The sequence below is a fragment of the Anabrus simplex genome, chromosome 14 (assembly GCF_040414725.1).
Source record: "Anabrus simplex isolate iqAnaSimp1 chromosome 14, ASM4041472v1, whole genome shotgun sequence".
NCBI lineage: Eukaryota > Metazoa > Arthropoda > Insecta > Orthoptera > Tettigoniidae > Anabrus > Anabrus simplex.
In genome coordinates, this window is record NC_090278.1 from 75,626,337 (window position 1) to 75,648,882 (window position 22,546).

A 22,546-nucleotide genomic window follows, 5' to 3' on the forward strand; every position below is an offset into this window, starting at 1 on the left:
TTTTCCGACCCCGACGCTATTAGGTTTGCGAAGGCTAGGGAGTCTTTCATTTTCACGCCCTTCATGGCCCTTGTCTTTCTTTGGCCGATAACTTAATTTTTTGAAGTGTCGGATCCCTTCCATTTTTTCTCTCTGATTACTGTTATATAGAGGATGGTTGCCTAGTTGTACTTCCTCTTAAAACAATAATCACCACCACCACCACTACATTTGCCCCCACCCGGTGTAAACTGGAAAAGGGGAAATGATGATGTTGATGAAGAAGCAGAAAGAGTATGATATCTATAATAAATATTGATCAATAAATAATGATGTCCAATAGTAGGAAAGTTTGCAATTCTTTTTTTTGTAATTTTAATATCTTATATTGAAACAAAACTTAAAGAGAGCAATAACTGCACTGCATCCATCTCAGAAGATAAACTGATCACAGTCTTAAAGTAGGATTGGTGAACTGGACGTATCTGATAAGTGATTCACTGTCTTCACAGACGAACGGTTTGCGATGGTGACAAGCCACGTCGTGCCAGTGGACACCGTCCTGGTAGAAGTTGTTGAGAACGGCTAGACAGTTCTCTGAAGCTCCTCCTTGATGGAACTCGCGGTTGTCAGGTTGTGGCATACCGGTCCTGCAACAAACAAACAAAGACACATCTCGGTATATCTATATACTGATCTGACTTTCTCAACTCTATTGAAGGTCTACCACAGGGCCTCTCAAACGCCCAAAATCTCACGCGTGCAGAGCGAGGCGCAAGAGCTCCGTGCACTGTGCATCGGTGCCGCTCGGTATGGCTCGGATCAACGCTTCGTCTCTGGGCTACTCGGCTATGCTCGGCTCTACTCGGCTCAACTCAGCCCGGATTTGGAGCACTACGGCGCAAGTGGGGGAGAGGGAGACAGGGGGAGCGAGCGAGACAGGCGTGAGGAAAGAGAGAGTTAGCGCTATTGCTCCAAATCGAGGAGTGGGGGTCTGCACTCTGATCAACCAAGCCAAGTCGTCTTTTGCACCGTGCACAGTGCATGCACCACGCACATGCACCCTGAGAGGCCCTGGTCTACCATATCAGACATAGGAACATAAAAATTTGAATGGGGTATTTTTTTTTTTTTTTTACAATCTGGTTTACGTTGCACTGACACAGATAGGTTTTATGGCAACGTTGGGATAGGTAGAGCCCTGCGCGGATATAGAAACTATTATCCGCATCCGTTCCACATCTGCAAAATGGTTATCCGCGGATAATTTAAATATTTAACTACAGTATATTACACTCAAGGTATTGAAACGGATGGATCTGTTAACATAACACAATAGGCCTGACACCTGGCACCAGAACCCCTACAGTCTCAGGTTTATGAGGGAGTTTTTCTTGCGACAACTACCGACGTATTTACCTTTGTTCCTTCCTTTCATTAACTGCGGGCAGGAGCCAGTTAGACTTAGGTCAGATTTTCGGCTTTATGGTTTCAAGGCTCTTTATATAATATCACTATTCTCCCATACCACTGTCAAGGGTCGCCTAACCACAAGCAAAAACAAGATTATACCTGAGTGAAAATCAATAAACGTCATTATTTAGAAATTATCAGCAAAATTATCCACGCTGCCAAACAGTTTGTATCCACTAGGACACTAACTTCACGGATAAATCCGCAGATATCCACATCCATGCAGGGCTCTAGGGATAGGAAAGGACTAGGATTGGGAGGGAAGCAGTCGTGGCCTTAATTAAGCTGCAGCCCCTGGTGTGAAAATGGAAAACCATGGGAAACCAATCTTCAGGGCTACCGACAGTGGGATTCGAACCCACTATTTCCCGAATGCAAGATGATAGTTAGGTGACCCAAACCTCACAGCCACTTGCTCAGTGCTCAGGGTTCTGTTTGAAAGGATCTGAGCTACAGAACAAAGATGGCCTGGGCCACCATAGCTCAATTGGTAGAGCAACCGACGCAAAATCGGGAGGTTGTGGGTTCGGATCCCACTGGTGTCCGGCTGACCATTTTTGTTCTGTACTTAACATCTCTTCAACACGTACTACATGTACGTAACACGACCTAATACGTTGAAAGTCGGTTTCGATTACAATGCGGTCGTGAAAATTCAATATTCATTAACTCTGCCAGCTTTGAGCCCATTAGCTTGGGATCCGGAGGCCAACACTCTACCACTGATCCACAGAAGCAGCTGGGTGGGACGTGTTATCTCGTCTCTTTTTGTTGCTGAGTGTAGTTCTGCGATTCCTTTCTAGATGTCAATAGGTTCCAGACTTGCTGCGCCAATATTTCACTGTATTTTCTTCTGTACATAAGTGCTAAGCATGCTTGTTTGGATGATGAAACTATTCTTCATCTCACTGATTTAGATGATGAATTAGAGGACAACTCTTTGGATAGAGAGCATAACACACCTGGTGAAACTCACAGTTAGCCTGCTTCTGTACCATTATACGTAGAGACTCGTTGAAGTAGAATGATTTTTGAAGATTGTCTTACAAATCCTTTTGTAACATCATGTACAGACAGTACTTTTATTTTTCACTGCTTTTCTTGTTATAAAACAAATTAATACAGTGTAATGTACTACATTACAAGAGTGGCATTGTTTTTAGTGGTTGTTAGTTAGCATCAGACGTAGTCTCATAGTGTAGTTGCAAGACTTCTTCTTCTTCTTCTTCTTCTTCTTCTTCTTCTTCTTCTTCTTCTTCTTCTTCTTCTTCTTCTTCTTCTTCTTCTTCTTCTTCTTCTTGGAGGGGTGTTTTGTTTTTGTTTTTTTTTGCTAGGGGCTTTAAGTCGCGCCGACACAGATAGGTCTTATGGCGACAATGGGATAGTAAAGGCCTAGGAGTTGGAAGGAAGCGGCCGTGGCCTTAATTAAGGTACAGCCCCAGCATTTGCCTGGTGTGAAAATGGGAAACCACGGAAAACCATTTTCAGGGCTGCCGATAGTGGGATTCGAGCCTACTATCTCCCGGATGCAAGCTCACAGCCGCGCGCCTCTACGCGCACGGCCAACTCGCCCGGTCTTGAAGGATTAATGGGCACTTTATTTCACCCAGTCACATTACTAATGAAAGTACATATACAAAAAGCACTGGCATAAAAACACAAAATTTTGCATGCAACGAAGCAGATCAGCATATCTATTAAAGATATATGGTAATAATAGGGATCAGATCTTGTTATAGTAGGAGTAGAAGACAGTATCCGGGATACTGCACTTCTGTAACTGTAGGAAGCGACAAACTACAGTGTTGATGAATTAACCAACGGTACTCATGCCAACAAGTACTATCCTGTAGGTAGACAGACACATTAAAACAATTTTACCAGATAACTTCAGTAACAACAAAGGAAAGTCACTAATAAGGGGGCTTCTTAACAAACTTATGAAGGGAATCCTAAATCACCTATACAATGTATACACAGGTATAGCACTAGGACACAAGGTGCAAGTCTTCACTCCAGAGTGACCTTTCTCGGTGGCTTACTACGAGACAAACATCACCGGGTCAACATATAAGGGTTATAAAAAGTAAAGGATGAACAGAAACTATTGGGATGGGTTCAAAAGGAAGTGGAACACAACACAATGTAGCGATGTAGGAATTACCAAACCAAGCAGAATAAAAGAAGAACTGCATATAAATGAAGAAGTGAATAAAGATTAGTCTGCAACTTTGAAACAAATGATTTTTTTTTTCTGCTTTACCTTACACCGACACAGATGTCTTATGGCGATGATGGGACAGGAAAGGGCTAGGACCGGGAAGGAAGCGGCCATGGCCTTAATTAAGGTACAGCCCCAGTATTTGCCTGGTGTGAAAATGGGAAACCACAGAAAACCATCTTCAGGGCTGCCGACAGTGGAGTTCGAACCCACTATCTCCCGAATACTGGATCCTGGCCGCACTTAAGCGACTGCAGCTATCGAGCTCGGTCAAATGAAATAAAAGAGAGGACCAAACAAGGAAGGATATTCAGTGAAACATCAAAGTGACTGAATACGAGTATAGCCATTGAGGAAGGGGCAGGGGCGTATATAAGGGGGGGGGGGCATGGGGGCTGGGCCCCCCCCCGAAAAAATGTATAAGTCTTGAAGAACCGGACCAAAATGATGGGAATTTTCGATCGTTGTTGAGATACCGAGCCAACAGTTAGCAGTTTATGTGCCATACCTGGACGATTTTTGTAACTCACTAAAAGAACGCTTTGAATCTCACAAGGAAATAGTTGCATCCTTACAAAACATCCTTCCACAATTGTGTATCGTAACAGATTTCGGTTCACTGGAGGCTGCTTTTAGTTTCTACGAAGGAGATCTGTCACATAAAGAGATTGTGCAAAGTGAGTTTATGTTGTGGAAAGAAAAGTGGAGTCAGGAAAATCCTTCAAATCTTCCCAAAATGGCTGTAAGTTCTCTAGAAAAATGTGACAAGACTTTCTTCCCCAACATGTATACCCTTCTCAAATTACTCGCCGTTCTTCCTGTTTCTATTGCAACCATAGAAAGAACTTTCTCTAGCCTAAGGAGACTGAAGACTTACTTAAGGAACAGCACATCTGAAAGTAGGCTTAACGGGCTTGATTTATTCTCTATCCACAGAGACATTATAGTTAGTGATGAAGAAGTTCTTGATAAGTTTGCAAGTGTACCAAGAAACCTGGACTTCGTTTTGTAACCATTGGTGTACTGCATGTATGTATGTATGTATGTATGTATGTATGTATGTATGTATGTATGTATGTATGTATGTATGTATGTATCAGCCCAAATCAATGCTTCCTTTTTCCTTTCTAAAGTGTTTGAAATCGTCTGACCACTTAAAATAACCTAACCTTACATCAATCTTGGCCCCCCCCCAAAAATATATTCTATATTCGCCACTGGGAGGGGGAGTACTATAAACAAGAACGAAAAGTATTATGAAATATTGGTATGTGTTATTGGTTTTTTTTAATGCACATGCGGGACAAAACAAGAATAGAAATGGGTGCGTGATTACCTACGGAAGGACAAAGAAGACATTATAACTGTATATTTGCATTATCCAAATATGCATTAACATGTTGAGTGCCGAGCCGATTGTAGCACACTATTACACTGGTGCCAGGCATGCTTTTGAATTGCATTCCGCTGGTGCCAAAGCAATTGTACGCGTTGTAGTCTGTTTATATAATCTTGGGATGTACTTATATGATGTACTAAGTAAATTTTATCTCACCATACCATGGTCATGTGTGACGCCATATGGTGTCACATCAATTTTTAGGAAAGATAAAATATAGCGTAACGCCATATGGCGTCACAGAATTTTTTGTCATGGAATGTGCAATACAAATTTCAAATACGGGATATTTATTTGCTAATTCAAATTAACGCAATATTTATGAAAACCTAGTAAAATGCAAAACAAGTACTTATATTACATTACATATTGTTGTGAACAGTTTTCTGATAACTCTAAACAATGAAAATACGCATCTCGGCACGCCCGAGTTCTTGTTACTCGTAATTTTTGAAACCTTATTGGCATCGTTGTTCTAACATCGTCCTTTGTGCACTTGTTTCATGTGCTATTTTCATATTTACGTTTCACACATCTGATTGGGAAGTTAAGGGGAGCGCGCTAACTATACGCTACCTGGCTGCTAGCGCAGCTCGACGCAGCCCGGTTGGTTCACGTCCGCTGCTTCGCTCCTCCCTACCTCTCCGCCACACCCCGATACTCCCGCGGCACTTCTAATTTTATGACTATTTATTTGTTCAATTTTGGCGTTTAAACTTGCGCTGGGTACATGCAGTTTTCACCTTAGCATTCTACTGCCTCGCAGGAATATTCCTACCAAATTTCAATCGAATCCGAGTGTAACACATGTATGTGTTCCCTCGTAAGAATATTACCAATATCTTCCATTTTTTATATTTTTGCACAGCTATATAAACTGAGTGATAATATGTACGTAAACGAGGAAGAAACAATGCCTGGCGCGCTTTCACCTGTGACAATGACCACTGGCCAGTCAGTGGCTTCGGAAGAATACTGTGGCGCCACATGGTGGCATAGAGTAAAAATACATAGGTGGAATAGACCCTGAAGTTCGCCCTTTCACGTAGTACCAATTTTACGCGCATAGATGTCACAGCTGATTATCTATGGTGCATCGCCTGAAACTCAACTGTGCCGCCATATGGGGTCACGCCAACTCTGATTTCAAGAACAGTGTGCCACCATATGGCGTCACGCCATCTCAAATTTGAAAACCACCGTGACGCCATATGGCGGCACGTGGCACCCAACGTGTTAAGCGTCTCCAGAAGCGCAGGGGTGGGTCTATGTAACAGACAAGCCACATTCATCGGTACAGGATGGATTAAACTGATTAAGTGTGAATAAAAGTGACAGTTGCAAGAAGTCGAATCTAATATTGAATTATGATTTGAATTACCAACTGCAAATCAAAAGGAACCACTTTTCAATTTGCAAACATTAAATGATAATAAATATGTCTCTAGGTCAAGAGCTGTTAATTTCAGATGACCACAGTCAGGACTAGATAACTCGTCTTCCGCGAAGGTATGCACGCATAATGGGCGGGACGAGTTCCTTTGTCATTTGCGGAAGAGTAATGGGGAAGATGAATAAAGTTGTTTTCTGTCAAAATATATTCCCCGCTACGAATGTTCGTTTCTCAGTGGAAACTCCCCAGTTAAGAGGTTAACATATTCCAGCAGCCATAATGAAGTTCACAACGCACTGCGAGCATAGCCCACAGTAAGGTTTGACAATTCACTAAAAATCGAGAATGAGCTATGCACGCATTCTGGCGGCTACATCGTTTCTCTTCATGTATTAGTAACGAGGATATTTCAACAGATGGCAGTATTATCTAAGTCAGAAATTTTACGATATTTTTGATGAGTGTAGATGTTGTCACTCAGTGTGTTCTAAGACATGGCTTCTCACAGCAAACAAGTGCTTGATGAAAGTGATATTTCGTGTAATCGTAATCCCTCATATCGAGAAAAAACAAAAACTTTTCTAATTTGTAAACATCCATACATATTCACGCGAATATGAAATGCACAAGAACATGTGGTAGGCTGTAAAATGAATTCCAGTCATAATGAAATGTATGAAGTTGTTTCAAATTCATATTCGGATGTCAATAATATTTGCATTTTTCCATGAAATTATAATTCCATCTTCACTCTGAGTATCTTCGTTAACATCGCCTTCTGAGCCAGTATATTCACATAAAAATATACAAATAAAATTTGATAAGAGCTCCCATTTTCATTATTGTTATTACTATTATTATTGAGCAATTATTTTTACATCATTTTCAGTACAGTATTGTTGTTGTTTTGCAATTGCAATGCACATTTTATATTATCAAAATAGGCCCCAGCATTTGCCTTGTGTGAAAATAGGAAACCACGCAAAACCAGCTACAGGGCTCACTATCTCCCGGATGCAAGCTCACAGCAATAGTATTTCAGAAAACTGTACTTACTTAGTAGTCTGACAGACTTATTTTAATTTGCAAAGCATGGTATAATAATATATAAACAATTTTAAAATCTCAAGTGATAGCTGATGTGAAACGACATATTTCATTACTACATGCTCAAACAAATACAAAGAAAAAGAATCATGCAAATATCTCCTATAGGTACAGATATATATATTTTTTTAATCCTTAGATATGCCCAATCCAGAACATCTGTTAGAGATATCCAAGCACAGACTGGAATGAGTTAAAGATTCTGACTGAAGAACAGAAAAAAAAAAAAAATTAGACATGATATAGGGTTTTTTTGGGGGGTTATGCCGTGCCAAGAAAATAAGTGAAATCATCTTCATTCTGACAGCTGACAAAAACACATTTGAAATACAGCGATTAAAAGCAATGTTATCATATTAAATACTTGACATTGCATAAGCTGATAAAGCCTACACCATATCTATAATTATTGGCCGTGAAAACATCAGTGGTAACAACTACTATTTTATTTACTGTATATAGATTTAGATTGATACAAATAGAGACTTACCCTCCTGTGTGACTCCAGTCATTCTGGATACGATCAGTAGTAGGAGGCAGCTTGACAAGCTCTGCAGTCCAGAACCAGCCGTTTATATGCAGTGGCTGAAGATCTGGGCGGTTACAACCATCAAAGTCACATAGACGTCCACTAGTCCAGATGTATTTCTGCTGACCTGAAGAATGAAGACGTAACAACTTCATGAATAGAATCGTGGCTTCCTGTATATCTCAATGCTATATAATACAGTAATACTAGCTGTAGTGCCCGGCCCCGCCCGGTACTTATTTGAATGATTACTTTTAGAATTTGTGTTACCTGTTTCAAGTGAATTTTTGTAGATCTATTTGTTGTGGCTTTGATTGACAGTTTACAGACTTTTGTACATTTAGAAATGTTGTTATATGAATAATTTTAATTAGTAATTTGAGATTATTTAGTTTCGTAGGTAATAAATTTAATATATTCTGTATTGAAGAGCAAACTTTGCCACGAAGTGCTTAGAACATGTCAATTCATGTAAATATAATAGACTAGCTGAGGTATCCGTGCTTTGCTATGGAATTCTACATTGTATACAGAATTCTAGGTTAGGTAGTGTACACGTTGTGAGTAAGGTTGTATTAAACTGCATAGCTCTTAATGTTACCGTAGAAACGCGATGGAAAAGTTACCAAACATATTTTATTATCTGAAGACTGGTTTAGGGAATTTTCATTGTAATGGTAGGCCCTCTTGCCTACCATTAGTCACAATTAAGTTGGGGAGTTTTCATTATAATGGCAGACACTCACTCTCCACCTGCCTTTGTACATCCTCAGAAAGACTGTCTTAGTGGTTTTCCCAACTGAAATCAACATAGGTCATTACAATGATGCCAGTAGAAATGTCGCAATTAAAAGCAATGTTATCATATTAAATACTCGGTCAAATGAAAAACCCCACATTATCTCACTTTTAATGAACAGTACTACGCTACCGATCTAACAGTCCTAAGTTCCAGAATTGGAATGATCAGGCTACAGCCGTGAGCCTTGAGCACTCCTTTATATTCGAGGAGGGGGGGAGAGGACAGTGAAGAGTTCCGGAGCAAAAACTATGTCCTTTTACTCATCTGTTTGTTAGGAGTACCCGATGAGTCGGAAAATCTCAATTCACTACACTGGCAGAGGGAAAAAATATCTGACTTGGAGGAAAATTGATAGTTTACAAACTCTTGTTGATATTTGTATAACTTGTAATTTGAGATTATTTAATTTTGTAGGTAACAAATTTAATATATTCTGTATTAAAGAGCAAACTTTGTAATGAGGTGCTTAGAACATGTAAATTCATGTAAATATAATAGAGTAGCTGATGTACCCGTGTTTCGCTACAGAATTCTACATTGTAGAACCCCCTCTTTGCTGCTAATTTGGAATAAAAGTGAAGAGGAAGAACTTTTTCTTAAGAAATGGCTCTTTTCAGGGTTGAAGTTGAGTTGATTAGTGAATTGTGGTGCTATAATTTTGAATAGACCTAAATTGTAATTCTAGACCAGGTCATAAATGAGCCTCTGCCATTATTCCGTTAAATGTGCACACTGATCATTCCAAACAGAGTTGGAATCGAGTAGCTGGAGTGCTATGATGAACCAGTGTGTTACGTACCAGCAGTATCAGAAAATGTATGAACCAGAGGAATGGCATCGTAAAGAAGAAAGTTATCTAACTCCGCAGCTATTTCCCGCCAATATTCAGGCAGGCTGTTATACTCGGTCCACAGCAATAATCCAATCTATTGGAGATGAGAGGCAGCATAAGAGAGAAAGAAGAACACAGCAAACAATGGTTAATGTAATGTTATTGTTGATCAATTTTATGAGCTTTCAATATTGTAGGCCTTCACTTTTAGTTTTCTTCCGGCTCTGAAATACCACTGTTACTATACTCGGTACGGTAAAACTGAATAAAACATAAATGATTGGAAATTGTATTCTCTATAACTTTTGTACTTTTTGATAGGACCACTAACATAGATATTTAAAAATTAAATTTATGGCACTTTCTCCTGAACTACCATTTCATCCAGGGTGAATAAAATTGTTTATAGGTTAGACTGTAGTTTCTTATTTCTTGACTCTATATGCTGATTTTCATTAAATTCTGTTCGCCCATTTTCTCGTGACTTAGCGTTGATATGGACTTATTAACAAAAATACAAATTCACGAATATCTCTGTTATCATAGCCGGTACGGTAAAAATGTTTAAGACATAAATGATCAGAAATTTAATTCTATACAACTCTAGTTATGTAGTATTTATCAATAGGACCACTAATAACATAAATATTTGAGAATTACATTTTAGGCCTTTCCCTAAACTACCATTCCAATCAGCAAATAAAATGATTTATAGCCTAAACTGTAGTGGTTCATGCCCCACTTTATATAAGAATTTTCATTAAAATCTCTTCAGCCGTTTTTCTTGTGATGCGCATACATACATACATACATACAGACAGAGAGAAATTATGGAAAAGTAAAAAGTGCATTTCCTTGTTACTGTGGACACAGCCGACACAGAAACACCATTATTTTTAAATTCTGAGTAATGTACAAACATAACTCTTATTTTATATACATAGATATTTCAGCTATGGGAAAATATATGATGGATTCAAACCATAAATTCACAAATATTGATCAAGATATGAAAATGTTAAGAATGGTTAATAAGGGCTCTCTGCTCAATATCTTTGAAAATTGTTTCATCCACCTGGATCAATACTTTAATCCCAATTTCAACCTTAACAAGATATCAGAAAAACAAAACTCTTTATTTGATATATTAATTCCTATTTTCAATATAACCAACTTCAGTAAAGTAAACCCCCTTTTTTATTTTTCTCCAAATTCCCTCCAGCAATCACTCACCATTCCACATCCCTCAGCCCATCCTTAGGCTGTACTATACCTCCCTTCTCTTCCTCCTCTCATCTACAACTCAGCTCTATCATATTTTCTCGCTTTTGCTCTTTCAACCTTTTCAAAGATCCACATTGAAAACAAATAAACATCTCAACACTTTCCCATCAACTTTATTCTGTTCACACTATTTCAACTGAACTGAATTCAAGAAGATTCTCCAAGTGTTAATATTTGAAGTGTTGAACCTGGTCTTTTTTAGAAGTGCATTCTTCAAAATAGAAGAAAACGTTGAGAATAATTTGAACTTAAACTAGAACAAATATGATCATAATGAGTGTTTATCTTTCAACTCTTTACTTGTCTTGTACCAAATATCAACAACACACTCTTATTTTATAAATTTTATCTATTATAATTTATTTCTTGCTTTAACTATCAAGACCAAAACTAATTTCAAATTGTATGTAAGTTTTTAGGTTACAATAAATGAGTATTGAAGAGGTGGAAAAATTTTAGCTCTTGTATTACATTACCATATTTACGCGAATAATCCCTGCATATGTTATTAAAAAATTTGGGGCACAAAATTGGGGTGTGGGTTTTATTTGCTTCAATGTTGGCAACACGCTCCTGGCTCACCTAGTTCTCGATATGCTTTATGTAACCGCAGATGGAAGAAAACTACCCCCATATGTCGTATTTAAATGGAAAACAATTCAGACTTTTAACTTAAAACTCCCCCTGCGCGTGGTGGACGCAGGCGAAGAATACACCCACGGTATCCCCTGCCTGTCGTAAGAGGCGACTAAAAGGAGCGACCAAGGGATGATCGAATTAGAACCACGAGACTACTTGTAATTAGTGCCACCACACACGGGGAACACCATGGGTCGCTTTTACTTGGGCGTAGTACCACTATGTTAGGTAAAAACTAGGTTTGTGATTAGTAGCAACAGTGTGTGTTGTCGGCTTTTACAGTACCTGTAGTTAGTACGACTATATGAGCGACACCACTGAATAGTACAAGTTTCTGTGGTTAGTACACTTATGTGATGAACACCATAGGTTTGCGTTGCCTATAAATGGCGCTGCAATGTGCGAAACACCATAGGTCGGTATTACATGTGCGAATTTCATTACCTGTGATTAGTACCACAATGTGTGGAATACTGCGAGTCTACGCTACTTTTGATTACTACTGCAACATGACAAATACCATGGTTCTACTTTCCTAGTGGTAAGTATCATTATGAGGAGCCAATGACTTGGATTTTGGACCGCTTTAGACTACAAGAATCATTGATTCAGGATTATGCTATAGAAGCAGTCCCTTGGTCAGTAGTACTATTGTTTAACGTCAGTTTCTGTGACTGTGAGGCAATACGGGTCAGATCCACAGATTGTTTTGAATTCATATCCATCCGTTCATTCTTCATCTTCACGTTTTGAATGCTGGTCAGTGGAGGATTTTGGACTTTTAATTTGTCATTACATTTCGTCTCATTTCGTACAATTAGGGGCCGATGACCTAGATGTTAGACCCCTTTACATAACAAGCATCATCATCATCATCATCATCTAACTTAAAACTGCCTTTACATTGTAAAAAATAGTATTTTACACAGTAATTTAAATTCTAAATTTCTCCGTGTCACGAAAGAATGCATCTTCTGGAACATGCAGGGGTAGCTTTTCACACTTTCACTCACTTCGGTGTGTTGACAGTTTGTTTCATAGCTGCTAAGTTCGTAATTCTTTTGTATTCAGCATTTTAAGGAATTTCACAGTATCACGTAACAGGCAGTGTGCGAAGAAGCAGAATCCGCTAACACTGGTGATTCTCTTTGGCGATGCCGACAGTTGGCGAAAGAACATGGCTCATAATTATAATCAATTTGTATGCAACAAACAATATTGTCAATGCCAATGAAACTGCATTGGTTTTTTTTTATGCTTAGCCGAAATGGACTTTTTAAAAGGAGATGGGTCACTGTACTGTGTTACAATGCAGACGGAAGCGAAAGACTTCCTCTCCTCATCATAGGAAAATTTGATAAGCCGTGATGTTTTAAGGGTGTTGGGTACTTTCTATGCAAATACAAGGCATCTAAAAATGCATACAGTACAATAATCCAATGAATAAAGTACTTGCACAGGGGAGCCAGCATAGACTTCTCGTCTGAATATTTTTTCTTTTTTCTTTCATTGCGTGAGTTTATTTTTGTCAGTGAGTTATCCAAGTGCATTATTAATATTAGTATATACATACATTCATCATCTGATAAATAAATAAATTAATTAAATAAATAAATAAATAAATAAATAAATAAATAAATAAATGAATAAATAAATTGAATTCTGTAAATGCACCTTGTTCTTTTCCATTGCATTTGAAAGGTTTAAACTGTGAACTGTTGATGGTGATTCGTCCGTCGGATGGGAACGTTAATCCTTGAGCATACGCCTTGGTGATGTTGAACAGAAGTAGGCTATTTACTGACTCTGTGTTTCATTCTCTCACTATCTCGTCATCATCATCTGACACTGAGACGCACAGGTCACTCATGGGGTAGAAAGTTCTGCATGCAGTAATGGATCTTAGAATATTTTTTGACACAGCAAGGGTTGGCATTTCTGAAGTACGAGTTGGTGGTTAATTTGAAATTGCATAATTCAAGGTCCGATTTTTGCGTCCCAATGACTTTGAATTAACAGGGTTTTACCATATCGCAAAACTAACATCTGAGTTTGCCGGTGTGTCTGTTTCAACTGTTTACATTGCACGAAAAAGAATTATCGACCACTGGTCGTGTTACTACCCACGTAAAAAAAAAGACCGCGTGTGAAAAAAAATTTGTAAGTAATTTTGGAGAGGATTCTAGTGATGCAAGAGACAACGAATCTTTCGTCTACGGGAAATCGAGCCTACTGCACGTTCAGATTAATGAATTGCCTAGGCCTATTTGATAATTTTCATGGCAAATACATTTTATAGCAGTGATAATGTATTTCCCAAATATGTTCAGGCAAAGCAGCTATATCCTTAAATGTACACATTCATATTTGTGTAAAGACCATGTGTACCTCGCGGAGTGATTTGAAATGTGTGTTTATGCCCATGTTACTCTTTCAATGGAAGGAATTTTAGTTCATTTAATTTTTTTCAAAATGAGCCTTCCTAAAATTAGGGTACGGAAATTATTCGGCAGCAGCGATTATTCGCTCTGTATACCATGGACAGAAAGAAGAACAAATGCCTCCACTATGGAAGAACGGAGCATCACAAAACATTTATCTTCCTGTGTTAGTGAAAGTTCCTGGGACACATTTTGAGGAGAGAAGGAGACAATTTAGAAGAGACTATTCTGCAGGGCAAAATTGAAGTCACCAGACCAAGAGGCAGAACAATATGTACAGTAGATGGGTAGACCAAGCAGGAAGGTCACCAGTCTACCTCTTCACAACATCTTAAGAAGAGCTGAATACCGCTCAGGATGGAAAAATCTCATTAAGGATGCAGTTACTAATAGAGTGAAGAAATGAAGTCACGACGCTCAGCGATTAGTAAACCGACTGATGATGACGAAGGTTTTATTTAGTTTTGCGTTAAAATATTTCCTTGTTGCACCCCAAGTTGTCTGGGAAGTAGATGATCCCTTCAGACAAATAATAAAAGTCTGTTATAACTGTAAGTGTTTAGGTGTTGCGCTATAGATATGATGTATATGATTCCAACTGTCCTTGGGACTGTCACCAATCAGCTTAGGAACCCTGAATTTTGGACACTCTTTTCCACCCCTTCTTAATCACCATTCTTACTGGGGCTGAACTATGACTTAAACGGCATCCAGAGTGTCATACTTCATCTTGGCGACCCCAAAAACTATGGATTCATCACTCATATCGGTCATTTTTGGTAATTTTTAACATTTCACCCCCTCTCCTAGGAATGTTAGGGATGTCTTGCCTCCACAGTTGTATTTCCAGATAGACACATTCATCTGTAAACTCGGTCAGATGTTGCCACGGTTATGGCCAGTAATTTCTCCATCCAATTCCTATAACAGGAGTAGTGTGGTGCGAATATCTGCATAATGGCTGGTTGTAGGGCCTTGAAACATCGTTTTTGGTTCCGTAAGAACTTCTCGAATTTGTTCTTCGCATCATGAGGCTTAAAATAGGCTCTGTCTTGTCCATGTACAACAAATTCGATATTTAATCTCTATTAGCCTAAGTATGTTAATGTGCCAAAAGGCCTAAATGTAGGGAACGGAGAGCGCTATTAAGAATTTCTTGTTGACAGGATTACTCGCAAGGTCCTAAAAAGGTAAGTATACAAAATTTGGTTCAGACTGGTCAAACGGTATGGATTTGTGTAAGGGACAGACTGACAGAATTTCTGCTTTATATACAGAATGTTCCAGGAGGAATGGTCAATATTCAGGAATATGGCAGGAACGATCATTTGAAGCATAAAACTTCATATGGACATATGCCCTATTACATTTGTTTTTGGGGTAGTGTGCTATCACTCCTCCTATTTGTCATAATCATGAATGAAATACTCAAAGAAATAAAAAGCGGATTAGCTTCCTCAATAATGATATATCTGTTTACAGTTAGAGAACTTGGAGAACTATTTGTTTGATACTGAGTTGGAATTTTTCATCAATTACAAAAGGTTGGGATGATCAAGCTGGTGGGATATATTTACACCATCTCTCTTTCAAATTGTACCCTGGATCATTTTGAGAATATTTTAACAGTTGGTGTCGATGCTTACCTTCTACAATCTTTCTCTTGATGTACTCATTCTCAGGCTGTGTCTCCAAGCTCACAAGGTCCATGCACCTCTGTCGACAGAAGTTACGAGCTCCCAACCAGTCCTCATCTTGTCCTGCGGTTTGAGGGTCTCGCCATGAGAAGAAGTACCCTTTGCCATTCCACCTCTCATGTATCTTCCCTGAGAAACAGACATCACTATTTAGATTTTGAAGTAGACACTAATCATCCAGTATCTGTTGAAAGTATTATCTATTTAAATATAAATAAAATTGTAACTTTGTACGTAAATTCTGTGTGACTAAGCTCACCGGACAAAAATTTGGATGGATCGTTAAGCCTGTACAGAGAATGAGTCTCGTGCTCAACCGCATGCGCACAGCCTCTATATGAGCATAAGGCAGCAGTGATCAGCGAGACATTGATGTTTCAAGTGGGCAGTGTACGTCAACATGGGTAGACGAAAGGATGTCACAAAGTGGCAAAAAGGGGCAATCGTATTTGGCCGTGCCCATAGCAATGTGATGCATGAAGTTGCTGGATTTGTTGATGTTTCGGAGCAGACTGTTCAACATGTCTACAGGCCATGTGGCACGAAACACATCAGATCCTGACTGAGGGGGACCACAGATGTGTTTCACGTCTTGTGAATCAAAATCGCTTCCAAACCCGACAGGAATTCCTGCAGTCAATGAATGAAGGTGCATATCAACCTGTTAGCAAGAGAACATTGCGACAGGAACTGCATACAATGAACATTTGGAGTCGGTCACCTTGCAAGAGGCCATTGCTCACACAGGCACATAAACCAGCACATCTTCAATGGGCTAGAAATCATTGAACGTGGACAGTAGGTGACTGGCGGAATGTAATGTGGTCTGACGAATCAAGTTTTTGCCTGTATTCCAATTACGCACGCCGTCGATTGCATCAAAGGCCAAATGAAGCACTTCATTCTGGATGTGTGCAAAGTCAGGTTCAAGCCAGAGGTGGATCTGTGATGTTTTAGGGGGTGTTTTTCGTATTATGGTTTGGGTGCACACACTGAAGTGACCACTAACATGATCCAGCATGTTTATTTAAACATCCTGGATGATCAGCTGTTGCCTTTTAGTCAATATTGCATGATGAATCTGCTACTGACACCCTAATTAAGATGACAACAGGAAAGTTCATCGGACTGGACGCATATGTGACTGGTTTTTTGAACACTGCCACCCCCCATTTCATCTTGATTGGCCTGCAAAATCACCTGTCTTGAACCCCATTGAAAATCTGTGGAACATGTTGCAATAGCGGGTAAAATTCCGACATCAACATCCCCGCAATTTAGTGGAACTGCGCAATAAAATCCTCAGCGACTCGTTTAACCTGGATGCGACGTACCTGCACAAGTCCAGAGGTGGAGTTGCATGGTGTTAAAAGATTCTTGTTATGACTTCTCCAGGGGAGACTAAGTTTTGTCTGTAAAGTATGTAGAAAACTGCAAAAATACATAAAAGATAACATGTTTCAACATGGGTATGTTTTTGGGCTGCGGTTCTATCTGGAATTAGCATGGACAGAATCATGGCAACCAGTGTTTGTCATATTATTACTGTGTGACAGAACTCTGCCTTAGGTACAGAAAAATTGCATGGGGAGGAGGAGGGAGGGATTTTCCCCCACCAACGAATTTATCTCAAAATTACCCCCTCCCCCCCTCTAAAATTGCCCAGGAGGGATTCTTATGCCTATTGCTCACGGTAAAATGTTTCGTAAAATTTTTTGTACAATTAATTTTATAAAAATTTGGTGAAAACAAGTTGTGTTGCTCACGGTAAAATTATTTTATAAAATCAGTGGAAACATCAGGATGGCCATCTACGAACTTACTTCTGAACTAAGATGTGTATGTGCTGCCATCTACTGATAAACCTTTAAACCAAGAATCAGGTGTTCAACTTATGATGTGTTTGAAAGTATGGCTCCAACAAACAATGCAAAACTTGCTGCTTTAGCTGCAATTATATTTTGTACAGTGGTAAAAAGGAAGAAAAGAAATGCCAGGAAACGCTGGACTCGCGATTGAATCAAAAGAAGAGAAGAGGGTAGAGGATTACTGTCCTTGGTCGAAAATTAGTTGAGGTTAGAAAACCAGTATTCATATAGGAATTCGGCGATTGTGTTTTTTGCCTCTCTTCTTGCATTTCTGCTGTGGTAAAGTGGCGTTTTAACTTCGTACAAACAAGGATATTTCTGCTATTCGTCAGTAAAACACTAACAGCTTACTTAGTCCACCCGGATCCTGCCATTTTAGAAAGAATCGAGCTTTGCAATCTTATCACGATGTAACACCAGGATCATCGTGATGTCAGTTTCGCTGATTGGTTCGTATCGTAAAATTAATTTTACGGATTAGAACATGTCCTATTTTATGAAAAGTTTTATCAAATGTTTCATAAAACTTGAATTTGACCGTGAGCAACAGAAATTTTATAAAATTAAATTATTGAACAATAAATTTGACAGAAAATGTTACCATGAGCAACAGGCATTACATTATAAAATAATAAGGAAAATGTAGAACACATATTTATTATTGAAGTTAATGATTTTTACTGTGCGTATTTTCATAAAAACATCAGGAATAATTCAAATGACTGCCAGACCTCGTGCAATAAAACAACGCAGCAGTGGCAACTCCGCATCTGCAGCCTATTGCTCATATTTTACTCTGGCCAGTTCATCTGAAACCCGGGCAAGAATGTAAATTACTTGAAACCCTCCTCCCTTACCATTGCTCGAAGTAGCTCGAGCTTACACCACTCCTGCATTTCTTGGAGAGGGTGTGTTTCCGATAGGTATCAATAGGACAGTATTCACTTAAGGTGCTTAAAAACAGACAAATTTGTTCAGTCAGCACATAGCCCTGGTGGAGGAAGGTTTCATTAATAAAGCAATAAATCAGGACGAATCGCGCCTCATGTGGCCTTCAAGAAAGGGACTTCTCAGCTGACTGGAATAACTTTCTAATGTTTATCATTCTTGTTATAACAACACAATTCAAACAAAAAATCAAAAATTTACATTTTTCTGCGGGAGGGGTAATTTACTTACAGGGGAATTTTATACCCCTTCCCCCGCTGCATACTGCCTGAAATAAACACTACTATATAAGCCCTATGTTCCTTCTCCCCCCCCCCACCATTTCTTTCTGATTTCCCACCCTGGCGCGGTATTTCAAACGAGTTCCCATCGTCTTTGACTGGCGTTTCGTGTTGATCACAGCAAACCCCTTACACATGGGAGATAGTGGGTTTGAACCCCACTGCAGCAGCCCTGAAGATGGTTTCCCATTTTCACACCAGGAAAATGTCAGGGCTGTACCTTAGTTAGGGCCATGGCTACTTCCTTACCAATCCTAGCCCTTTCCCATCCCTCCCTCACCGAAAACCTTCATTGTGTTGGCAAAATAAAAACTTAAATGTACAAGAAACTTATGTAAAAATGTAACAAGTAAGTTACCTTGCCAACCCTCTGATATTCTGCAAGGAGCAACAGTAATTCAGTCAAAAAAAAAGTAACTCAAATTCATCTAATGATACCAGTACACTACTTAAAAACTAATGCTACATCAACAAAAAACTAAAAGAGCATGTGTTACACTTACTTTGTGCACACAGTGCTGGCACAGGGGGCTCCAGAATGCGTCCCACAGCTGCCGGAGGGCTCGCGAACTGAGCATCAGCCAGCACCACTAAGGTCACCACCACCAAAAGACGTAACATATTTCTCTTCTGCAAAACAATAAATATTACAATCCCTTAGATCATGTCCAGGATGTCTACAGTTTAGACCAGAGGTTGATAAAAAATCTTTATAAAAGGCCAAATATTCGATATTTTACACTCAGCAGACCGAGAGGCAAACTCTAGAATTATTTTGTGTAGGTCTACACATTAAAAATTAATTATATTCTATTGCTTCCACCTTTTCAATACAAAATGTTCTGCAATGCAAGTTACATTACAAGTTGCTTATACATGGTACTCCTGTAGTTTTGACTCCAGATCTAGGTCATCATCAGCCAATGGCACAAATTATACAAGGCACTAAAAAGTCCAGAAACAATGTACAAGCACATAACATAAAACATGCGTGGATTAAACTGATCAATTATAAAGATCAAAATTGTCTGTGAGAAATGGTCACAGTAATGTTAAAACTTGGCCGGGCGTATACTACATTAGAATAGGGCACTTGAGAGCCATTAAAATGTTTTTAGGTAATTATTATTGATGCTAAAGAGAATTGAAATTGATCAACATTATAATAAATGATATAATTTATGTGGAATGCAATTGCACACAGAATATGAATAAAGTTCAAATTCCATGATGCCGTTGAAGCTGGTGTTGAAGTGCTTCTTGCTGTGGTGAAGGTTGCATATGAAGGTCAAACTGGTTTTAAGTCATAGGTGGTAGGAGTTCACAGTTCAATGCAGAACCAGTTGACCTGATATATAATGAGAGCCAAATTAGTTCAAGGACTTCTAAAGACAAGGAGCCGAACGAAAGGTATAAGTAGTATTATGACTCGCCTTGTGCAGCAAAAAGAAGAGCTTAACAGGCAATGAGTGACTGACGTGGAGAGAAGTGTCAATGAGGATAGGAAAGGAGGCGGAGTAAGGAGAGAGAAAAGAGCGGGGACGGGAAGGGGAAGGAGGAGGAGGGGCAAACTTAAGACGGGGCTGAGGGGTGAGGGAATAGGGATAATTGCTGTGGAAAGATACTATGAAAGGAATGAAAAATCAAGCTTTGATTTATTGACTTAGCAAAAGTCAAATAAACTATTGGGTTTCTCTGAAATATCATTGAGATTATAGTTTGAGTTGAAGTACTGATCTAAATGTATGAAATAATTTTCTGTTCTGTTGAGGAGAGTTCCTTTGTTTATTATCTCAAGGACTTCCAATGTCCTGTTCTATATTTGTGAAACTGTGTTTGTAATCATACATATGTTGTCCAACTGCTGAGAATTTGTATTTTAAAGCATTTAGATGTTCTAAATATATAATGTTGGAACTTCGCCCTGTCTGTCCCACATACGAAGAATTGCAACTATTACATTTGAGTCTATAAACTCCTGATCTTGAGAAAATATTAGGTTTTTTTTTTTTTTGGTGGCTATTTCTAGCCGAGTGCAGCCCTTGTAAGGCAGACCCTCCGATGAGGGTGGGCGGCACTGGTTCATCATAGTATTCCAGCTATTCGATCCATTCTCTGACGCGCTGTTTTCAATGAGCAGTGTGCATACTTAAGGAAGAGGCTCATTTAGTAGTAGTAGTGGTAGTATGCAGTCTCGAAAGCCCAGAATAACGGCCGAGAGGATGCGTCGTGCTGACCACACGACCCCTCGTAATCTGCAGGCCTTCGGGCTGAGCAGCGGTCGCTTGGCAGGCCAAGGCCCTTTTAAGGGCGTTAAGTGCTGTGGGGTATGGTAGTGGTAGTATGACCTGGTCTAGTATTACAATTTAGGCCTATTCCAAATTATAGCACCACAATTCACTAAATAACTCAACCCTGAAAAGAGCCATTTATTACAAAAAAAACTTCTTCCTCTTCACTTTTATTAAATTCTACATTCATTTTATTCCAAATTAGCAGTGAAGAGGGGGTTTCTCCTCTGGCTTGGATGAAAAATTTGCCTCCAAGTCAGACAGACTTTTCTGCCGTCAGTGTAGTGAATTGAGATTTTCTGACTCATCGGATACTCCTGGGAAAGTTATTAGTAAAAGGCCATAGTTTTTGCCCTGGGACTCTCCACTATTCGACCCCCACCCCCGCTGGAAAAAGATGAAGAGCGTTCACGGATCACGGCTGTCTGCGGCTTTATTATTCCAGCTCTGGAACTTTGGAGTGTTAAATCGGCAGAGCAGTACTGAATGGAAAATTCTAAATTCCCATGGAGGGAATTAGATATTTTTCACCAATAGAGCATGATTACATGCTTGAGATAATAAGCATCTGATATGTCAAAAACATATCAGATGTAAGGCTTTTCAGGCGTTTTGAATAAAATAGTAGTTTAGGAGAAGGCCTAAAATTTAATTCTCAAATATTTATGTTATTAGTGGTTCTATCGACAAATACTACATAGCTAAAGTTATATAGTATTAAATTTCTGATCATTTATGCCTTATACATTTTTACCGTACCAGCTTAGATAACAGAGATATTCATGAATTTGGACTTTCGTTGGTAAGTCCATATCAGTGCCGAGTCACGAGAAAATGGGTAAACAGATTTGAATGAAAATCGGTATGTAAAGTCGGGGAATAAGGAACTGCATTCTATGCTGTAAATAATTTTTATAAGATGCTCTAATATCATAGAGTCAAAAGAAAACTAAATATAAAGGTCTACAATATAGAAAGCTCATAAAATTGATCAACAATAACATCACATTGACCATTGTTTGTTGTGATATGCTTTGTGTCTTTTGTTGCCACTCATCTCTGACAGATGGGATTACTGCTGCGTACCGAGTATAACAGCTTGCCTGAATACTGGCAGGAAGTAAATGGGGACTTAAATCTATCGTTTCTTTAGCATGCCATTCCTTTGGTTCATAAATTTTCTGATACTACTGGTATGTAACACACTGGTTCATCATAGCATTCGAGCTAATCAATCCTTACTCTGAGGCACTGATTGGAATGAGCAATGTGCACACTTAACGGAATAATGGCAGAGGAGAGCTCACGGTTGTCTGCGGCCTGGTCATTCCAGCTCTGGAACTTGGGACTGTTAGATCAGCA

The 22,546-nt window shown here is 39.1% G+C and overlaps 1 protein-coding gene and 1 non-coding gene across 2 annotated transcripts; one reads left to right on the forward strand and one right to left on the reverse strand.

The window, feature by feature from the left end:
* Positions 1–403: 403 nt before the first annotated feature.
* LOC136885240 (uncharacterized) lies at positions 404–19,517 on the reverse strand. The gene is made up of 4 exons (XM_067157713.2): positions 19,397–19,517; positions 15,746–15,925; positions 8,063–8,228; positions 404–629 (listed from the first exon to the last, which is right to left on the reverse strand). The coding sequence occupies exons 1-4, from the start codon at positions 19,512–19,514 to the stop codon at positions 428–430; spliced, it is 666 nt and encodes a 221-aa protein (XP_067013814.2). The 5' UTR covers positions 19,515–19,517; the 3' UTR covers positions 404–427.
* TRNAL-CAA (transfer RNA leucine (anticodon CAA)) lies at positions 1,925–2,001 on the forward strand. Its single transcript has one exon. It is a non-coding gene; the product is annotated as a tRNA-Leu (tRNA).
* Positions 19,518–22,546: the final 3,029 nt, after the last annotated feature.